Source organism: Palaemon carinicauda, chromosome 30 (assembly GCF_036898095.1).
Source record: "Palaemon carinicauda isolate YSFRI2023 chromosome 30, ASM3689809v2, whole genome shotgun sequence".
Classification (NCBI taxonomy): Eukaryota; Metazoa; Arthropoda; class Malacostraca; order Decapoda; family Palaemonidae; genus Palaemon; species Palaemon carinicauda.
In genome coordinates this window covers 72,630,165-72,652,733 of record NC_090754.1, presented here as the reverse complement: position 1 = coordinate 72,652,733, position 22,569 = coordinate 72,630,165, and the positions used below count along the sequence as shown (strand labels likewise).

The window sequence follows — 22,569 nt, the reverse complement described above, 5'->3', positions numbered from 1 at the left end:
TTTCTCATATATTAGGGACTTCTTATATAATAGGGACTTATAATTCTTAAACCCTCGACAAGGAATGAGGTGAGCTTTAAATTCCACCACTGTTAAACTAAAATACTCTGTTGAAAATCATTCGAATAAGGAATTGGCTAAGTGTGTTTGTTTATATCTAAACTATTGCATATTCAAAACATTGGATTATAACTTAATACAGTATCTTTATCCACTTACTCTTACAATGGAAGTTCTGAACAAAATAGATATAGGAAGTCAAGCTAGTATTCAAAATTCATTATTTGGTAATGCATAAATTTAGGGGTACTAGAATATCATACAATTGCTGGAAAGATGACTAATTACAGTATGTATATAAAAATAAATTTGTAATAAAATATGAATGAATAACAGTCTAACAAGCAATAAAACTATGAGTAAATTCAAAGTAAAGATTTTGAAAGGATAGAGCAAGTAACTATTTTTTTTTTTTTTTAAATGTGCCAAATCTATAACCGAGCATGTATAAAAAAACATTTTTAAATGTTGTTCATGATGAAAATGTCATTCATATTAAAAAGCTAATGGTGATAAAATCATATAAACAGGATGAGCGCTGAAACATCTATAATTATTTAGAATCAGTAGCACGGTACTGTTTACTCTGCTATTGTAAGACACTTTTCTTTACATACTCCGAATAACTTGGCATATTCCAAGCACCTTCTCCTCTTTTCTTACATATCTTGTATTATATTATATCTTAAGTTACTTCATTAGGATCCATATCAACTTTAATTCCATCTTCACAAATGCATCCCATTTCATGGTTGGTAACAGCCTGTATCCTAACAAATTGCTCATATTCAAAGTTCTTTTTTTTAATGTAGTACTGTACTATTATACATGCTATTTATTAATGTGAAGTTTAAAGTGTGGGATTATTTTAATTTATGCTCACTATATCTTCAGAATAAGAAGCTGGTTGCTGAAGTTGCCCCCGGATTAAGTGTTAGAGGACTTTCAAATAAACCAAGTGGTCGAACAAATTCTCTTGTCAGTAATGCATCCACTGGATCCCTTAATGACCCTGAGACAGATGATGATGATGACGACGATGATTATGATGATGAAGGTAAAAGATTCTTTTTTTGTGTTGTTATTATTATTAGTATTATAGAATAGTTTAACAAGACTAAATAGTCTCATTTATTACTAAATCATAATTGCAAATGAAATGACGTAAAGTTAAGGAGCTCAATGTGAGATCATTTTTTTAAATGGTGTGTTGGGCAAGCTTGATAGAAGGGTCATGGATGCCTGGTGGTTTACCAATAGGTTGCCTTTTCCCCATGTTTTTTCCCTGTCTGGTAATCATTTTCAAAACCAGTGCTACTGTCTTCCCTTATGTTGAAGTGGCTATCCTGTTATGCTTGGCTTTGAATGGCCAATTTCTTCTTATCTTTGGTCTGTGGGTTTTATGAATTTTGTGTACATATTGTTTTTGTCAACATTATTAAGATTGTATTTAGGTATGATGAAACTTTTCATTACTTTTAATTCTTATTCTGTCTGGATATTGAGCAAAGTGTCATCTAATATATTGCAATATTTGTGGACTGTATGCAGTATACAAGACAGTGATATTCTATTATGCTAAGAAACTTTGGTTTCTCAAATGAGGCCCTCATCTGAGCTCCTTAACTACAGGTTTTAAAAAAGCGAATTTGAAATGGGATGCCATTCATAGGTCAGGGGGAATGGTGGTGAATATTAGAAGTGACTAATCTGCTTCTCAAAAGTCCTGGTATGAATGTGGATGTCGTGAGATTAAGGTAATAAAAGTTTGTGATAGGCATAACAACTTTAATTTGGGCTCAAAATATCGGAATTCAGACTTGGATGATTCAATCTTTGATTGTCTTCTTACTATTATGGCTAAGGTACAAGACGATTATAGAAAGGCTCCTTTTGTTCTTTTTGGTGATATCAACACTCACCATAAAGTGGTTAAATTCCGTTTCTCTTACCAATGGCCATTGCTTAAGAGCTTTGGGTACTTAAGAGCTTTGGACTTCTGAATCAGGCTGTTAGCAAATATTAAGTAAAGCTACCCACAGGTCTGGTAACTGCTTGGACAGACCTAGTATATGCTGACTCCCCTGGCATTATAACATAGTTGATTCTCCAGTGGTTATCTTGAACGAGAATATGGTTAACATAATTGATAGGCATATCCCTTCTCATGTGCTAAATTAGTGAAAAATAAACTGTTTAATGATGATTGTGGACAAGCTTATTGAAAAAGCAGGATGCCTATTATTTTATGAAGTGTAATAGGTAACAGATCAGATTTGATTTGGAATAACTGTATGTACTTCCTAAGAGCTGTTTCTCAAGAGTTTATGCTTCAAACTGAAAATTAATACACTTTAACCATAAAATAAGCCATTTCTGGTACAACCCAGGAACATAAGTGGAGGGCTATCCTTAAATCTGCACTCTTTGGTGTAGAGTTAAAAGCTCCTCCTTTACTTAAACCAGATGGCTGGGAAAGGCAATTCTTTTGGCTCATGTATTTGATAGTAATGAGAAACTCAATATTCCTCATTCCTGTTTTCCTGAGGCTAAACTAATTAGTATAGCTTTTTGGTACAGTGAAATGAAAACACTCTTGATGGCCCTTGAAGCTTATGGAGGAGTAGATCTAAATAATATTTTGCCTTTATATATATATATATATATATATATATATATATATATATATATATATATATATATATATATATATATATAATATATATATATATAATATATATATATATATATATATATATATATATATATATATATATATATATATGTATATATATATATATATATATATATATATATATATATATATATATATATATATATATATATATATATAAAGACCTCGGATTTCTTAGCTTCCGAGTTATGATATTTTAAGTTAGCAAGAAGAGGTTCTATTTACACTTGTTTGAGAATTGGTAAATACCTTGCTGATTACCACCCAATTTCCATAACTCATATTATCAAGAGTTTGTGAACACCTTTTGGCAAAATGCCTAATATGTATGCTGAAGGTAATCTTCTGTCAAATGTCTAAATAGGTGTGCTGAATTTAATTATCTGTACTCAAGTTTGTAATATGGCTTTTGTAAAGGCCTTGGAGCATGCAATGCCCTTTTTACAATCTCCAATGCTGTGTACAGAAATCCCTAGATTGTAGTCAGGAAGTTCATAAGATTGGTCTTGATTTTAGTGCTGCTTTTGACCGTGTTAATCATGAGGCCCTTGTCTTCAAACTTAGACAGTTGGGAGTAGGTGGGTCTCTTCTTAGCATCATTATCGAATTTTCAAGTCCTAGATTTCAAAGTTGCATGTGATATCTAGTATTCCCCAGAGTAGTGTTCTTGGCCCATTCATTTCTTTTCATATTATATACACGTATGTAGTTTGGCATATGCAGATGAGGCTACTCTTTGCCTCAATTCCATCTCCTGAATGTAGATCTTGGGTTGGTAAATTCCTTAATATAGAGCTAGCTAAAATTATTGCACGGTGAAAATTTTGGGGCATGAAACACATAGTACTAGGTATGCAGTAAATTTTGTCTCAATACTATACTATACAGTATTCTAGAAGTTTTATTCTAGCTGTGATCAGTTTGTGGAATGATCTTCCTAATCGGGCAGTTGAATCAATGGAACTTTTACAAGTTCAAACTTGTAGCAAATGGTTTTATGTTGAACAGGCTGACAATCCATTTCAACAATGTTACTGATCTTAAAATATTTTATATTATTTATTTATTACTTCTTGTGTAGTTTATTTCCTTTCTCAATGGTCCCCCCCCCCTCCCGTTGAAATCCTTGGGCTTGTAGCATCCTGAAGGCTCTTTCAGCATTAAATGCATTGCTTTTTTTAAATTCTATTTTTCCTATTATTATTATAATCATTATTATTATTATTATTATCATCATTATTACTAGCCAAGCTGTAGTAATAATATGAAAAATAAAAAGCAGACAACAATGAATTTACTGCTGAAAGGACATATCAAGAGCCTTCAGTATCTTGTACTGTGTACAATGCAATGCCCATTCTAACCTGTAAACACCTATGGAGGTGTTGTGTGAAAATGTCAATTAGTGAGGAACATTTTCAAATTTACACCAAAACCTAGAATTACAGCTATTAATACTGTTGAGAAGTGAAGTGTTTGAAAATGATAGAATGTTAGTTAAAATAATATTTGATTAGCTACATTCATTGCCAGTACTAAAGCAAGGCTCATATTTTACTTATGTAATTGCCTAACATGTTCAGGTAGGAAAATGTGAGCATGATTTTCTCTAAACATGCATTCGCTAATAATTGTAACAAAGTTTGATTCTATTTGTTTACAACTTTAATAGGTAAACTATAAACTGCAGTTACTGTAATGTCATTTTCCTTTATAATTTTAGAGTCTTTTCATGTAGTTCACAGTTCTTTGGTCTTACAAGTAAAATATTTTTAGTAATATTTGTCATGATGTTTAAACTAATTGTATTAATTATTTCAGAACACAACCCATTTGATATTGCACATCACGACAGTTTATTTGAGGATGAGAAGTGCCTCGTTATAAAGAGTGTTTCCATGGGTACGCGCACTGAATCTCTCTCTAGTGCTGAAGGGAATCGTTTAAGACCAAAATCTCAAAGTGATGATCACTTGCAGGATGATGAAACTAGAAGTAAGATGAAAAAGCAAAGTAGTCAAATTGCTAAGGAACTGTCAGATCTTGTAAACTATTGTCAGGCTGTGAAGTTCACTGGTTTCAACCCAACGAGTCCAAGAGAAAGTGTGAAAGCAAAGAAAATTGGGGGTCGCAAGAGCACAGTTCAACCACCAATTATAACGAACACTCCTATATTAGTTCACACACAAATGGCTTCTGATCCTAGCAGACTTGAGCCAATTTTACAGCCTCCAATCCTTAAAAGGCCAATGGGTGTTCATCCATGTTATCAGTGCTCATCTCTCAATGAAAATACAGCCAAACGTTTGTGTCGTCGACAACCTCTCGAAGCTCTCCAGCACACTGAAGGTCAGCTAATGCGTACCTATCCTGCAGCTATGCGGATTGACTCTTCTAATTTTAATCCACTTTATTTTTGGGCATTTGGTATCCAAATGGCAGCATTGAATTATCAAACTGATGATATATATCTTCATCTTAATTACGCAATGTTTGAGCAAAATGGTAGATGTGGGTATGTACCAAAACCAAAGGTTATGTGGGATGATAAACATATGATGTATAGACGATTCAATCCCTTTGACAAGGAATTTGATGGTCTTCATGTCCTGAACCTCAAAGTAGTTATAATATCAGGACAGTATGTGTGTCAGAACAACTTTCAAGGAAACCCTCAAGTTGAAGTTGAAATTTTAGGTATTCCTGTTGATTGCATCAAGTTCAAAACCAAACCTAGTCATAGAAATTCCTTCAATCCTATTTGGAATGAAACTTTTAATATTAAAGTTATGTTTAAAGATTTAGCATTTTTGAGGTTAACTGTAACAGATACAGCAACTGGACATATGACTGCACAAAGGATTTTGCCTTTACGTTGTTTAAGGAGAGGCTATCGCCACATTCGTCTACGAAACCAACAAAATCAGCCTCTTCCTGTATCAACTTTATTTATATACACATTAATGGAAGAGGAGGAATATGAAATACAGCAGCTGTCAGCAAATCTTGAACCGTCTGTAGATTCAATTAAGGTGAAAGAATTAGATATTGAACATGAAGCCACTCCAACAGTACCACTGAAAAGGCGAAAATTCTTCGTTAAAATTCATGGAGTAGTACCAGATGAGCCTTACACTGTAATCAGTGCTACGCAGGAATGTACAACTAGGGATGTCATTAATAAAGCTGTGATGAAAATTGGTAAAGGAGCTCGCTTAGAAGACTACATACTGATTGAAGAGGTAGCTAAAGGATGGCAGAAGAAAGAAGACAAACCCACTACGCAACGCATTCTTGATATTAATGAAAGACCTTTAGAAGCTCAAGCACAGTGGCAGGGTGAAGGAAAATTTGTATTGAAGAAAACTGCAGATGATCCTAGCACAAGAGCATGGCTTACTACCATCATGAGCACTGCTTCAAAAGAAAAGAAAAAGAAGAGCAATGAAGGGGAAGTTAATGAAGAGGCCAAAGGATGGGAGGAAGAAGATACTTTTCTGGTTTGTGTATATAATGTCTCTGCCCAAATCCCATACACTATTTTGAAAGCACCTACCTCAAGTACAGCACAAGATATTCTAGCCCAAGCTTTGGTTAAAGCTCGCCGAATGGAAGATCCAACAAGATTTGTGCTCGTTGAGGAACTAGAATATGGCCAGTTAACTGATCTGACTGGAACTACAAGACGTAAATGCCCTCGTGTAGAAAGAAGAGCATTACCAGACTCAGAAAATATATACAAGGTGCAGGCAGCCTGGAAAACCTTAGGAAAATTGGTGCTGAGGGAGCGTGGAGCTCCTTTGGATGGCACAGGTACTTTTAGTAGGGCTTCAGCTGCTGCTTCAGCCATTTCTTCAACCTTGTCAACTGCCATTAGTCGTGTTAGCCGATCGAGACATTATGAACGCCGCCCAGTTAAAGAAACTTATAGTGACCCAAGTGCTCTGGCTGCTGCTCATGAGAATTTTCCAGACCGTAGATTCAAAAGTCTCCATGACACTTGGAGAGCTGGTGGATCTAGTGGTGCTCACTCTGAGGGGGAAGTACTCTCAGATGAGGAGCATCCTGCTTCCGATCTGAGAGCTGCTGTGCACAAGCTCAAGAAAGTTTCACTTAAAAAACTCCAGAAAGTATGGAGATAAAATCACATTTAAGTAGTGCAGTATTTATAGTGACTAATGAGATCTATATTTTTGTTCATGAAGACAAAAATAGTTTATAAAGTAAAGATGTGTTTTCTTTCTCGTAAGTGACTGATTTGGACATTATTCAGTTACAAACATTGTTTACATAGCTCTTCTAAACAAGTGGGTGTTTTTTTCTTTTATTTATTGCTTACGTTCATAAGATCTCGGTCCCTAAGATGTGTATTACAGTAGTTGAGGTTGTTTGATGAACTTATAGAAATTGGGTATTTTTATACCCTCCTGCCAAAGATTACTGTGGTTTCAATTAATAACACAAACTAAAGTGATTTTTTAGATAAAAACAAAACTTAATCTGTGAGATAACGAATTAGATTCCAAGAATAAGTTTAAGATTTGTATTTGTTAACCGAAAGTGCCGTTCAGAAATTTAGACCAAATATCTGTGTTCTGAAGTAGGTATTGGCTGACTCCTGCCTGTAGGTTTGTTCAGTGTAGATATTTTGCGAGAGAAGGCCATCCAGTGTTCTCAAACTTGATACTTTTATAAACTCCAAAATAAAAATGATGGCCTGTGTGTGTAAAGCAGCTCATATGAAAATGTACAATCTCCCGAATCAGGAAATGTGTATTCTTGAATGTGGTGGTGTTGCATCTGGCCTCTTTGTGTGATTATTTTGTTTATTCAGTGAGGAGCGAACGGGTGAAGATGGCCTTAATGCAAGGTTTGACTTTTGGACAAAACATATATAATCTATTGTATATAGTGTACATATAATTATGCCAATTATGTATATTGCTCTTTCAAATGAAATATTTTGCATAAATACCTCTCCGATGTCAGTGATCATATGCCATATCCATGTTGTATTGTGTTGTAGTGTATGTGTTTTGAAAAATCTGTAGGTAACTGAATAAGGTAGGTCGATACTTTGGATATTTATTAGTGTTTTTTTTTTTCTTTTTCTTGCATATCACCTAATAATAAGTATAACAGAATATCACAAATTTTGAGAGTAATTTGTATTTTCTTAGCTCCACAAACTGGAGTCTTTTATAATAGGGAGTGTATTCAGTGGAGCCGTTTGATATCGTTAACGAGATAATTAATGACAGAGGTGGCGAGCATTATGAGAAGCCCCACCCACTTTCCTGTCAGACACTTTTGACTTTCAACAAATTACTTTTAAAATTTGTCACTTATTCCTATGACAATATGAATCTTTCACCCTATAAAACAGGGAGAAACAATTATTTGTGGGTAGAAAGATAAGGTGCTGTGGCACCCTAGCAGTACCAGCTGAACTCGGCTGAGTCCCTGGTTAGGCTGGAGGAACGTAGAGAGTAGAGGTCCCCTTTTTTGTTTTGTTTCTTGTTGTTGTCGGCTACCCCCCAAAGTTGGGGGAAGTGCCTTTGGTATATGGATGGATGGAGAAAGTTCCATTAGAGGTGAACTGGCTGGTTCTTTTTCTCTCCTGTTCCTATTTGGGAGTAAGAGAGATGACTCCAGTAATCTCATATCAGCCCATTATATGAATAAGTCGGCCTGCAGTACTTGACTATGTACTTGGTACTCGGTCAGTGAAGGGATAACCTATTTCCTCCGAAGGGGAGAGACAACTGAAATGAAATGCCTGGAGAAGATGCCAAAATCCCCTTGTTAAGGGAAGATCCAATCTAGTAAGAATGGTGCTGAGAAACGTAGCTTATCAGCATCAATGTCAGATTCAGCATGCAGTGGTACAAATGAATAATCCCTAAGTGAGGGGAAAGGAAGAAGCAGCAAAAAAGCCAGTCAATCTAACTTTCCTCCGGACTTGTATCAAACCTATTTCCATAAAATTTTGCTTTCTGTTCCATGTGGGAGCTGGGCTTGCTACACAACTACTTGAACAGTCACTACCAGGCCAAGAACAAAAGTGTCAAGGACTTATGGGTATAATCCCTTGAATACAGAGGGCTGAGAAGGTTGTTTGGTACTTCCAAACACTCATCATCTGTCCAACTGTAAGATTTTTCTGAAGGCAAAAGTTGGACTTATACCCAACTTTTGGCTAGTTGGAGCTGTTACCTTCAACCATTTCAATGGTTGAAATTTATGTTCCTTGATTGTTTCACAAAGCCATCAAGAGAATTTTCTTTAACACCTTTCTTTATTTTTCCATTGCTAGTGAAGAGTTGCCGAGACCTCTTCATATAGCGTCGCTAAGCCCTCACAGGATATTAGAGCATCTCGTCTCAATTACTATCCCTTTTACCCCCAATGGACGTACTGGTACGTTCACAAAACTCATCCCTTTACCCCCATGGGCGTACCGGTATGTCCTTGCAAAAAACGGCTATTTACATTTTTGCATATGTTTGATAACTTTGAGAAACTTCAGGCATTTTCCAAAAGAATGAAACCAACCTGACCTCTCTATGACAAAAATTAAGGCTGTTAGAGCAGTTTAAGAAAAAAAATATTGCAAAATGTGCTTGATAAAGAAAATGCTTGGGGGTTAAGGGTTGGAAAGTTCCAAATAGCTTGGCGGTAAAAGGGCTACCTGCCACTTCATGAAGTGAGGGGATGAAGGTGGTCTTAAACCTTGGTCCTGTACTGATGGATTCTAGTTTTGGCGATGAATTCGGGTACAAAAAGTCTTGAGTCAAGATGTATGATGATGATCCTAATATACATATATATATATATATATATATATGGAGTACACTTAAGAAACTTGAGAACACGTTACATCCCAGGGTGAGCAATAACGCTTGAAACTCTTCCCAGGCATAAACAACATCCATGAGGAGAGGTCTTTACAGTACTTCTCAGTCGAAAGATAAGGCTCTTGGTTGAGCAGTAGACTTTCACAGTTGTGGCTTGAAAGCGCTTCTTTGTCAAGATCGTTGACCAAGTTCACGATATGCATTAGAGATGCTAACATATTGGGATACCACTCGGCTTGTTGCCATATGTTAGTAACTAGGTTCATCAAGACCTGGCATGATCAACACTCGAATGACCAGCCAGCAAATTATACTTTAGGAGAGAAAGGCTAGGCATTCAGATGATCCAATGGGTGTTAGAAAGCATCGCCTAATATTACACATGTATCTGGAATGGGGGACAGAACACCTGGTACTTCCCTACAACTTTACCCCAGCAGCTGAGCGTATGTTTCAGTACAATTCTCTTCCCTAGAATATATCTAGATGACAGCTCTACAACATGATTCTCTGGATCTGCCTTGTCAACATGCCAGAGGCTGAGAAACTCCTCCTTGCTTGTGAATGCAAGTTACTACAGTAGTGTTTTTCTTTATGAAGAACAAGTTCCACTTCAAACATTCTTGAAATGCTTTGTTTATTCCAAAATGTCAATGTAGATTAATTTTATCTGCTGACTGAGCATCATGTAACAGCCCCGCCCCTCTTTTAACACCCCGAGAACATTTGCATGTCTGGATACATGAAGTTTAGAGAGACTTCCTGGTGTGGTTTGTCATCCTGCTACCAACAGGTAAGATTGTCCTATGCCTCCTATCCCAAGGAAACTGAGTAGAAAGGAGGATCTCTGGAAGATACCAGTAATTCTCCTAACACCACTGAAGGGATCTCTGGTGGAGGAACTAGTCTCTCCGAGGAAAGGTGGCAGAGGAGACTTTGCCAACATCAAACTGGAAGCTGTCTGGACAGAATGGTTGCAATGCCTGAGCTTACTGATTCGATCGTCTGATGTAAATACTCTCGCTATTGCCATGTTTATCAGCATGGACAGATACTTGAACCTCTGCTTGAGAGGGAGATTTGACCTCGCCCATTTCTTGCAGTCCCCAGATCACAATATAAGTAAAAAAATGCAATCTTGAACATGTAGCAACTGCCTCTCAGAAGTGACCGGTATCAACCAATCGTCCCAAGAAAAGTTTATGAACTTTTCTCCTAAGAAGCAAAAATCATGATGACTTCGGTTAACCCCCCAACTTTCTGTGCATGATGATGTAACAGGAGTCAGGGTAGGCCATTACTATAAGTGGTTGATGAAGCTGCAACTAGTGTGAACACCTGGGGAACAGTGTATGGTCCACAAAATAGGTTAATGAGATCACAGCTTTGTTTAGAAAGTAGTGGAGGTACTTCAGAGAGGATTGATGGAAGGGCGCTTTGAAATGTGCATCCTTCAGATCCATTGAAAGCCTGTAGTCTTCGTTGCTGAAATTGTGTAGTTTGTACTGTTTCCATGCCAAACCCAATTGCTGTATAAAATGGCTCAAAAGAAAGAGGTCGATAACCGGTCTCCAGCCCCCAGTTGACTTTTCCACCAGGAAGAGGTGACTGTAGTAACCTGGAGATCAGTCAAAAACTTTGAGTGCAATCTACTCTTCAGCAGTGTCTCTTCCACCTCCCAATAATGCAAGAGCTACCAATGCTGTTGGATGATAGTTACAAACGCTATAAGACTCAAATATAGTGGAGGGCCGTCAGGCCAGAAAAGAAGTGGGAGATGGTACCCCTCATGAAGGATGCTCGATACCAAAGGCTTCGCCGTCTCTGCAAACCCTGTTCCCAGGCATCTGACTAATTGTAACACCAGGCTAGGGACAGCTCCAACATAATCAGCCTCCTCTACCTTTCTTCCTAAATTGGTTCAGTTGGGGTCCTAGAAGGGCTGGGCATGCAAAACATTGTTCCGAATGGAAGATGTTACAGGTGGTCCTGATGGGGGTTTTGTCGAAGACGTGGCAACCTTCCAACCCACCAGATCCTGCGGGTAAGGCCTCACATGAAGGTTTATCCACAGATGCCCTCGTAGAACCGGAGTGGCTATCTGTACTAAAGCGTTTTGAAATGCCAGTTACCAAAAACAGTGACACCAGTGTCCCTCTTCAAAACCCAGTTTGCCCAGAGCTTTACTGACTTGTGTCAAAAAGGTCACTCTACATTAGACAGGAGTAGTATTTATTTTTTAAAAGTCAGGAGATGACGACCTTGTCATCTACGCGAAGCACTTCACAGTGCTTTCAAAACTGTTTTGCAGTGGCGACTTCTGTCATGACTTCTCTCCAAAGTCTCCATGACTGTCGATTCAAAAGCCATGAACGACATGTCTTTTGATCTGAGACTATGTGCACATTGACAAGCCAACCTGAAAAGGTGATTATACAGAAGACTCGGGTACGTAAAACCTTTGCTGCCTAGAAAGGGGGGAGGGGGTCAGGATATTGTTGGACTAATTGGAGGCAATAGAATTCTTAGCAGATCCATAGATCTGATTTTCAACTTCATGCAGGGCCTAACTAGAAAGACCTAACTATGGTAGCTCCAGAGAAGGTCAGACCCCTAAATAGGTACCAAGAGTAGATCTATGACAGAGGTCCCACCTGATATTAAGCACCATGGTTGCACCACTCCCAATGTGTTGTACTCATGATGAGTGCAAAACCCTCGAACAATCAACACCAAATCTGGCTTCTCTAATAACATTGTAACTAGGCCAAGGTCACCATCGGGTCATAAAAATCCCTTGCCAGCAATGAATATTTGTTATGTTGCCCCGGATATTTGTTCGCCCCCTCCAAATGCGAGCATTCCGTCACAAGGACAGAACCAGCAATATATAATGGAGGACTCTATGATGGAGCGGCTACCCACCCAGGCTACCGATTGTATGTGTAACCTGTTCATGGGGAGGTGCTATCTTTTCAATTCTAAATTCCAAATTATCCTTAACAGAGATTGGAGCAGAACTCCCTTGTCCAAGTAGTAAAGATGAAGGGGGGACCCAAGCTCCTTTCACAACAGGCCAATGAAAAGAGTGCAAAGCTGATTCAATGAACTCAATGATGGGAGCTAACCAGAGAAGACCTAACCTTCTTTCTTCCTCGAAGAATACATCTAACCTTCCACCTGAGACCACAATCTATCACCAGTTTAGTTATAAACAGGTGCAGTTTCCACCTCTAAAACTGGAAAGAGAATTTATGCATAGTTTAATCATAAACAAATTCAACCTAAACCATTCAAACTGAACATGATAAAAAGAGCTTTGGATAGGACAAAACAGTACTTCTGTACTTATTGCAGCTAAGACAAAAGTGAAGAGTCTTTGACAGGAGAGTGGGCCAGGCAACTTACATGTCGTTGACTACCTCATTAACAATTTCAGTGGCCGTTTCAGCTCCACTGAAAGCAATCCTTATATTAAAGGATGAAAGGTTTGTATAAGTATAGGAACAAATGCAAATACTATATCGGACTTCGTCTAAGACCACTTTTCCCTCTTAAGCATATCCAAGCTAAAATTTTTCCACTGAAGCTCAGGCTAAAAATGAAAGTTTATTTATTATGCATCGTAGACAGCTGGTGTTTAGTATCTTAACGTAATTTTTTTTTTCTTTTTTTTTAATTGCCCTTAGCACACACTTTTACACTGAAATGTAGCAGAGGCAAAATGAACAGAAGTGTACTAATCAAAAACCCTTGAGAGATTAGCTATGTCATTTGGCATAAACTGTAAGTAGTGTTATCAGAATATTTTTTATTGGCTGTATGTTTGTGCAGAATTTAAATAGTTTTTAGAAACTGTGATAAAAATCTTTTTTTCATAAAACTAGTTTCTACATATGGAAAAAAATATTTAAGTTTTACTATTATTGATGCCATGTGGAAATTTATCTATACTCTGTATTCAAAAGTATATTATACCATTTCCAGGTATTCATAGATACTTTAGAGAAACATTATTTCTGTAGTAGGAAACAAGTGCCAACGTCCTGGTTACTGTTATCTTGGGGCTTGGTTTTGACAGTGGTTGATGCCCTAGTTTAATTAATATTGTGCTATTGTTTAAATAATTTCTTGTAATTGCTTTGAAATTCCAAGCTCAAAGATGGTCACATTTTTCTTCCGTCTTCTGTAAAGGTAGATAGAAAAGATAAATATTGTTTAGTGCTATAGCAATTTTAGTGCTTGTATTTTTGATGAAACTATTACTAAAGAGTAGTTACTTTTTTGCATGTAACTTGAATGTTTAATATTGAGAATAACCATCTTGCATGTTGCAGCTTTCAAATGAATTTAATTTTCACTGAGACAATGAAAAGGATTGCCCCTCCTATATGTTTCAAAAAATGCTAAGATAGCATGTACAAGAGAAACTGTTCTTCTTTAGTGAGATACATTTGCTACATATCCATATATTCTGCTACATTCCAGTATTAAGGAAGTATATAAACTTTGTTCTATCTTAAGCACTCATAGCTCAAAGGAAATACATACATCGGTATTTCAAAAGTTGTGGGTTCGCGTGCCATTCAAGGGACGTAAAAATTTAATACTGGATTTTTCATTTGGTGGTTAGCATCTGTATACATATCACTTACAATGTGTGAGACAAAGGGTTATCTTGTTAGAAAATAAACACTGCTTATAATTTATAGAAGTTTTCTATTTCTTCAGTAAGTAGATTGTTCATTTTCTTGTAAACTAAATAGCCAGATTGTAGTACCTATATTTTTTTTGAGAAGCTTTTGTTTATACAAAACAGCATTATGAAATTAACATATCTCATTATTGCAGTTTTATTAAAGTTCAGCAGGCAATCTAAGATTAAACTGTATTAGTTCAGTATGTCATTTATAAATGTGTTGTATTTTGAATTGTGCCAAACTTTTATTTCAATTGAACTATTCTTAGGTAAATTATTGCTGATGATCAACAGGTAGACATAGATCATGTTAAATTCTTATTCTATTGGAAAATATCATTATCATCACTAGCTGTATCCACTATTTTTCTTCATACTGTCAAACTTTGCACATTAATATTGCTCCATCAAGCAAAGTTTTTAAAGATTGTCAAAACTAACATGTTAGTTGTCAGAAATTTCAAAGAAAAATTTGCTCATGTTTTCATCAGAAATATTTTAGGTATTAGTATGTATGGTAATTATCGAACTTCAATGGTTGATGACATTCAAATGGAAAAATAAATTGTGAAGGATATTGTACGTAATCATGCGTGTGTGGGGAGCGAAATTAAAGAATGATATGCAACTTAAAAAGACTGGAACATTCCAAGTACACTATTCACTTATACTGTTGCAAATGTTGAATCTTTTAGAATACATATTCAAAAGTATTTACTGTACGTGAGTGCCAATTATGACAGTTTGTGAAGTTTATTTTGTTGTAAAATCGAGTATGGTGATGCAATATACTTTCCCTTTCTTACAGGTGTTTAATACCTGAAAGTAATATATGTAGGAGTTTCTAAACTTGATATTGAAATTTATTAGAAGTGCATAGTTAAGTAATATATGATAGTCTGTAAATAATTACTGATTCTGACAAGGCAAATTGCATTTTGGGCAATATGTTTTCAATTTTTTATACAATCCTTTGTTTTAAGAATTCCAAGGATGTTATTTATTCTTTAATAAAGAAATTATCAAATTATGGAAAAATTTTGAAGGTTTTGAAGATTACAATTGCTTAGTATGATATAGTAAAGATGGTCATTTAAATCTGAATTGAACTGCGCATCAAATATGTTAAAAGACTTGAAAATATTTTTTGATGAAGGGAGATAGTGTCAGGCCTAAATTTTAATTACTAATCTCTTTCTCACATTACTCTACTAGCATTGAGAGAAATGGTGGTAATATGTATTGAGAATTTCCCAATAAGCCAAACTTGCATAAAATTATCATAAGCATTCATATATAAATTTTATTCCATGGTTTTATCACAATTTGGTATGCTAGGACTCCACAGCCTGGGATTTCTTATAAGGCTTTATCTAATTTTAAATTACATTCATCTTATCTTTGCAAGATATGATTATACATTCAGGGGACACTCGATAGTCTATAGTGTACAAATGTCTACCTTTATACACTTTCAAATAAGACCATAAAATAATCATTCAATATAAAATTGTTTGTACTTACTGTATGACCTTTTACCACCTTTTTCAACAGCTTGGTAGTATCTAAATTTATATACAATTATCTGGATGATCTGGTAGGCAATTTCCTTAACCCTGCATCGTCTTGCCCAATGCACTGTGAAATTAAGAACCATTTTGAATCTGGTAAATCTCTACGACATGACTAACTGTACAAATATAATTTAGCATTTACTATATTGGTCAACTACATGAAAAAAAGCCCATTTCATACTACATGCTGCAAAATTATTTTTTTCAACTAATAATTAAAAACCTCTTGCAACTCTCATCACTTGGTGGATTATAACACCTAAGTATATGGGATTCTTTATGCCATCCCTGTAAAGAATAAAGTTTGATTATTGGTTATGATAAATTATTTTCAATTAGGAGCTATGAATAAATAGAATAAGGTGAAAAGATTGAGAGTCTACATAACCATTATTAACATATAATTGTCATTTTTAGCAAATACAAGATGGGAAAAGAAAACATAGAAGTTATTAATACACAGTACTATATTTTCTTTGGAAATTTTGAAAACTACTTTCCTATCTTTTAGATAATTTTTCATCTGTTCTTCACTTAAAATTAATTTTAAACACAATTGCAACTGCTGAGTGTGCCAGTCATTTTTTATTAGTATATTATCATACCTTGAACTGAATAGTTATATACTGTGTTAGTTTTCATGAAGTGTATACAGGAGTAAATAAAGTTTATCTTATGCTACATTTACAATTTAATTAGTTTGTTACTGAATATAAAAATATCAAATATAGCCAAGATAGTACTTAGCTTTAATGTATATATATAATCTTTTTCTTAAAAAAAATCAGTAATTTAATGTTTTTGATAAGCAAATCTAAAGATTTTTTCATATTTACAAAGCCCCAGAAAAGTAGTTTTGTAATCCCATATAACTCAAATACATTGATCAAATATTTATAATATATATGTAAATTTATATAAAAAATAAGTTATTTATTTTGACTAATAACAATACTATATTTAGTACTACTCAACACCATAAAAGTAACACAATTTTCTAGCTTAACCTAACAACCAATTTTCCTTCATTATGTTAAAAGGGGGAGAGGTGAAAGAGCAAGGAATAGTGGTAACCAACAACACAAACTTGGATGTGTGAGGGACAAAAAAATGCTGTTTGTAAACTACCCTATTTTCATAAATTACCATTTGCGCTTACCACAACACTACTGTACTTTGCACACACACTCACTTTAAAACGGTGTACTATTTGCACATGCATTCTCATTAATTTTGTACAAATTTTGTATGTAACTGTAAATATACTGTGCAAGAAAATACAATATGGAAGATTTCATTTGGGTCAACCTCCCAAGAATAAAATATATATAAATATATAAATATAAAATTTTATAAATTACTGTATTTAAAAATTTTGTAAATGTATCGTAGAAATTTTGTTGAAAATCCTTGCCAGCCAATGGTGCATATATATATACATATTACCTTTCTAATATCGTCTAAAACTTTTAGCATACCGTGAAAAGTTACCCCTGTTTTATTAGATTGAATTTTATTAGTTAAATTTGGAAATAAATTACTGTATAGATGTAACAGAATCATATAATTTTATGTGGTGTTAAAAAAATACTGTTAATTCTATGTTTTAGTGAATATTTTGAATTAATTCTGAACTCAACTCCTTGTTGTTGTTATTTGTTGTGTAAGAATTCTAAAAGTGGCTGAGTAAGTGTTTTCTACTTTTGATATTCATATAACTTCTTACCCCATTGCCTACCTACTTATGGTCGGCAATCGCTACGTCGGTACTTGAAACTTCTTACAGTGAAAAATATTTAATATGTTGGTTGTATGTGTAGATCACTTTATGTAGATTAAAATCTATTATCTTCACAATTTCTTTTCTTTCCCTCATTTACTGATGAATTATTGGCCCTGAGAAAATATAATGTTGACAGTCTACATTCTAATCAAAATGGCACAAATACCTCACATGTGAGAGACTACAGTGGTGATGTTAAAAAAAAAATAGCTTCTACTTGTGAAAGTTAGTCAAAATTTATATTACATTAGTGTGTGTATATGATTATAAAGTGAATAATAAAATAGAAAGGGAAGAAAAGAAAAGCAAAATTTATACCAAAATAAGACCAAGAGAAGAGCAAATATAAAAAATTACTATACAACAATTTGCAGGGATTAATCAAAGAAAGACATAATTTTAACCCACAACCCTCTGAAGCCTTGCGATTCATAAGCATTGTTAGCAATCTTTGTCTGCTTTGCTCTTTTCTTGTGGGTTTGTTCATTATACTTAATATCTGTAACTACAATCTCTCTTGAAACTTTGCAATGTAGAAGAATAAAATAATTGTATATTTTGCATTTCTTTCCTATACATTTCATCATTCAATTCATAATCCTATAATTTTACTATTAAATTTACCTTACACCCTTCTGTTGTCACTACATTCCACAGCTCTTGATTGTCTGGATTTAATATTTGTTTTCTTTCTTTACTAAGCTACTTAAAAATTAAAATGCATACAGTAGCAACTCAGCATAGATAAGCTGGATCTTGATTGGCCAACTGCTGCAGAACTCCAACCATGATTTCACGAAGAATCTGTAAAAAAAAAAAAAAAAAAAACGGAATTTTAATCAAAAAAATGTCTTTACCCCCAGAAACAAAATGTTGATAAAATTTGTTATTTCTGAACCTAAGAAAATTTTTTAATATAATTTATTTCTGTACTCGCCTGAAGTTTATTATCAGTTCTCCAAAAGCTCTGTTTATCGACACCACCATAAAATAATTTCCATTTTCTTGACCTTTCAATAGACTCATCCCTCTAATAAACTAATGAAAAACACTTGCAGTTAACGGCAAAGAGCCAAGTATAAGTGGGGTAGTGTTTAAAGACAAAGCCCTTATGACTGACCATATATACACATGATCAGCACCCAAGCTCCTCTCCACCGAACTAGGAACATGGAGGGTCAGGGAATGGCTGCTAATGACTTGGCAGGCTTTCTCAAACTCACAAGGAAGATGAGGTTGCAGACACGACATATAACTATCAAGCTACCATAACCCATTAAATGATCAGTCATGGATACGAACATCAGATGAGTATGGAATAGCAATAATAAAACTTATAACTAAAACATGGCTGATTTCAATGAATCTCCTCTGACCAGTATGTTACCAACTCCAACACACTGATGTGGGTGGGATGCCAGTGAAGGAAAGAAAAGTGAATTATACAATGAAAAACTGTAAAGTTATTATTCGAGACTCAACTGGCCTACATTACTGGTAAGAGATCACCTTGAAATATAGGAATCCAGATTATTTTTCTAAAGAAATTTGAAAAAATTTAGAATATAAGAAAACTATTTATTAACTTGGTTAAAATTTAAGGTCACATCATCAGCTGCTAATAAAGGACCTAGATTCCAACAATTTCTATAAGAAAACCAGGATTCTTCAGCGAACACCAACATAGTCTGAGTTTGGAAGTTCTACTGAGATATTTCCTGATAGTCCTTACGGGGCACAAAAGCAGGTCTTCTGGATTGTCTGAGCGTGGAATAGCTGGAATCGAGAATTCCTCGAACCTAGGATCAGCAATTGCTGGGTTCTGAGTCTTGGCCACGAATTCCAGCAAAAACCTAAAAGACATATCCTTCCACCCTTTCGAGTGTGAGACTTCGAAGGACAAGCCGTGGAGTTCACTCACCCGTTTGGCTGAAGCCAGAGCCAGCAAGAAAACAGCCTTGAGAATGAGGTCCTTGTCTAGGATGTCTTTAAGAGGTTCGAAGGGAGGCCTTGAGAGAGCCCTGAGGACCTTTGCTACATCCCACTGGGGAACCCTTGAAGAGCGAGGATCACAAGACACTTCAAAACTTCTGATGAGCATGGAGATGTGGCGAGAAGCCCCTAGGTTGATGCCCCTGAGTTGGCAAACCTGTCCCAATGCCGCACGGACTCCCTTAATGGCTGGAATGGAGACTCCCATGTCATCCCTCAGGTGAACTAGGAAGTCTGCAATGCTGTGGACCAAAGCGTCTAAGGGCCGGAGATTCTGTGTGGCACACCATTTAAAAAAAGTGGCCCACTTGGCCTGGTACACTACGCACGAGGATTTCCGGAGCTACCCCGACATCCTGGAAGAAGTCTTATCCGAGAATCCATCTTTCTTCAGCAGGTGCTTGATAACCTCCACGCGTGTAACCTCAGGCCCTGGGGGTTTTCGTGTAGTCTTAGAAAGTGAGGTTGGCTTAGCAGGTCCTCTCGTGCTGGAAGGGGCCACGGAGGAAGGGTGGACAGGTCCTTAAGATGCGCGAACCACTCCCTCTCCGGCCATCAGGGTGCAACCAAAGTCATCTTTGTAGACCTCGACTGCCTTAGCCTGTTGAGCACCTGCCTGATGATCCCAAAGGGGGGAAAGGCGTAAACGTCGAGACCGTCCCACGAGTGTTGGAAGGCGTCTTCGAACGCTGCTGTCGGATCTGGTACCGGGGAGCAGAATACTGGTAGCTGTGCGTTGAGCCTTGTGGCGAACAGGTCTATCATCGGAGAGACACAAAGGTGGAGAACCTCCTGTGCCACCTGCAGATGAAGAGACCATTCCGACCCTACTACCTGTCCTGTCCAGCTGAGGCCGTCGGCCAGGAAGTTTCTCTTCCCTGGAATGAGCCTGGCTGAGAGCAGAATATGGTTCCTTTCGGTCCATTCCAGGATTTGAGCTGAGGTCGCATAGTTCCCTTGACCTTAGGCCTCCTTGTTTCTTGATATACAGTACGCCTGTTGCACACGAGTGCCACAGAGTTTCGCAGAAGACGACGGGCGAATGACGCCAGGGCCTTTTGTACTGCCATGAGCTCGAGCAGATTGATGTGTCGGGTCCTTTCCTCCATTGACCACTTTCCCCCTGCTGTTTCTTCGAGGAGATGAGCTCCCCACCCCTCTTTCGATGCGTCCGTGAAGAGCAGCACCTCCGGAGGAGCGGAAGCGAACGGTATCCCTTTCAGTGTTTTCCTCCTGTCAGACCACCAGAGGAGCATGTCCTTGGAGGACGGAGACACCCTGACTACCTTCTGCGGGAACTCCTCCGCTGACCAGAGGTCCTTCAGATTCCATTGAATTGGTCTCAGCTTGAGCCTCCCTTGCGGAACCAATTTTTCCAACGAGACCAGGTGTCCCACGAGTCTCTGCCAATCCTTGGCTCTCATTGGAACGTCTGCTAGAAACTGGCGAGTCACTTGGTCCAGGTTGTCCAGCCTCTCCTGGGAGGGAAACGCTCTCGCCAGCTGGGAGTCCAGGACCATCCCTAGGTACGTCATCCTGGTGGTTGGGACTTCGAGGTTGATTGTACTCCCTAGTTCCCTGCAGAACTGTACAAGCTGAGTGCCCTGATCCTTTAAGACTGCCTCTGAGGCTGAAAGCAGCAACCAGTTGTAGAGGTATCTGATCAGCCTGATGTCCTGTTTGTGTGGCCAGACTGAGACCAGGGTGAACAACCTCGTGAACACCTGCGGAGCTGTTGACAGGCCGAAGCAGAGGGCCTTGAACTGTAGGGACTGAGAGCCCCACTTTACTCTGAGGAACTTCCTGCTGGAGGGGTGTACGGGGATTTGTAAATATGCATCCTTGAGATCCAGGGACATCATGAAATCCCCTTCTCTCAAGGCCGCCAGCACCAACTTCGACGTGTCCATCTTGAAAGAGGTGTTCTTGATGAACTTGTTCAGAGCTGAGAGGTCGATGACTGGCCTCCAGCCTCCCGTAGCTTTCTCTACCAGGAAGAGCCTGCTGTAAAATCCCGGGGAAGGTTCGTGGACGGGCTGTAGGGCTCCCTTGTTCAACATGGCCTCCACTTCCGCTTGCAGGGTTGCTCTCCTCTCGGTCTCTTTGGGTGCTAGCCACTCTGCTCGATGTTCGGGGATCAGAGGGGGAGGATCTGACAGGAAGGGAATCCTGTATCCCTCCCTGAGGACTGTCACCGTCCACGGATCCGCACCGTTGTCTCGCCATGCTTGCCAATATCGTTTGAGGCATCCCCCCAATTGAGGCGTGGGAAAGGTATAGGTGGCCTCTCTCCCTATCTCCTTCTGGGGAGACGGTTAGACCGGCCTCTCCTTGCGCCTGAATATCTAGGTCTAAAGGAGGCCTGGGTTGGGGTTTCGCTCATTCTGGAGGGCCGAGGGGATTGGTGCCAGGAAGAAGAGGAGGCCTCCTGCCTAGCCAGAGGCGTAGGCGGGTAGGCCCCGTCCGCTGACGATCTTCTATGTGAGGGCCGCCTTGTCACCTGCTGTCTGGGCTTGGCCGAACTCTTTAATTTTCCGACCCCCTCTATTGTCTCCGCCACTGCCTGAAGGGGGAACACGGTCTCGCCCCAGACAGGGGAGTTCCTGAGGAATTTAGCTTCTCACTCGGGGAGCCGGCGGGGCAGCCTGTTCAGCACCGTGTCCCTTCTCCTCAGAACCCAGTTTGCTGTCTGGGTAAGGGACTGGAAGATGAGAACTTCATCGCCTTGCCCCCCCGAGCAGATTAGTTCTTGTAACATTGCCTGGTTCTCTGGAACTGATAGGTCGTGTGCCAGTTGGAACCCTGCTAGGGTGCACGCCCACCAGTCCAGCCATGAGGTTACGTTCGCTATGTCGTGGGCTGTGTCCTCCATCATGGCGGCGTCTGCTTGCGAGAACACCACCGGTGCG

The 22,569-nt window shown here is 37.8% G+C and overlaps 2 protein-coding genes across 5 annotated transcripts in view; one reads left to right on the top strand and one right to left on the bottom strand.

The window, feature by feature from the left end:
* The window catches only part of LOC137623285 (uncharacterized), a 426,454-nt gene extending 409,339 nt beyond the window's left edge, over window positions 1-17,115 (top strand). Inside the window, 2 exon segments of the mRNA XM_068354064.1 lie at window positions 955-1,117; window positions 4,577-17,115. Coding sequence (XP_068210165.1) covers window positions 955-1,117; window positions 4,577-6,897 — 2,484 coding nt within the window. The 3' untranslated portion in view covers window positions 6,898-17,115.
* A 1,129-nt stretch (window positions 17,116-18,244) lies between these two features.
* bigmax (helix-loop-helix-leucine zipper transcription factor bigmax) overlaps window positions 18,245-22,569 on the bottom strand; it is an 86,046-nt gene continuing 81,721 nt past the window's right edge. For all 4 annotated transcript variants that reach the window (XM_068354059.1, XM_068354062.1, XM_068354061.1 and 1 more), the window contains exon 7: window positions 18,245-18,472. In XM_068354059.1, the coding sequence (XP_068210160.1) occupies window positions 18,404-18,472 (69 nt within the window). In that variant the 3' untranslated portion in view covers window positions 18,245-18,403. The remainder of the gene's footprint in view (window positions 18,473-22,569) is intronic.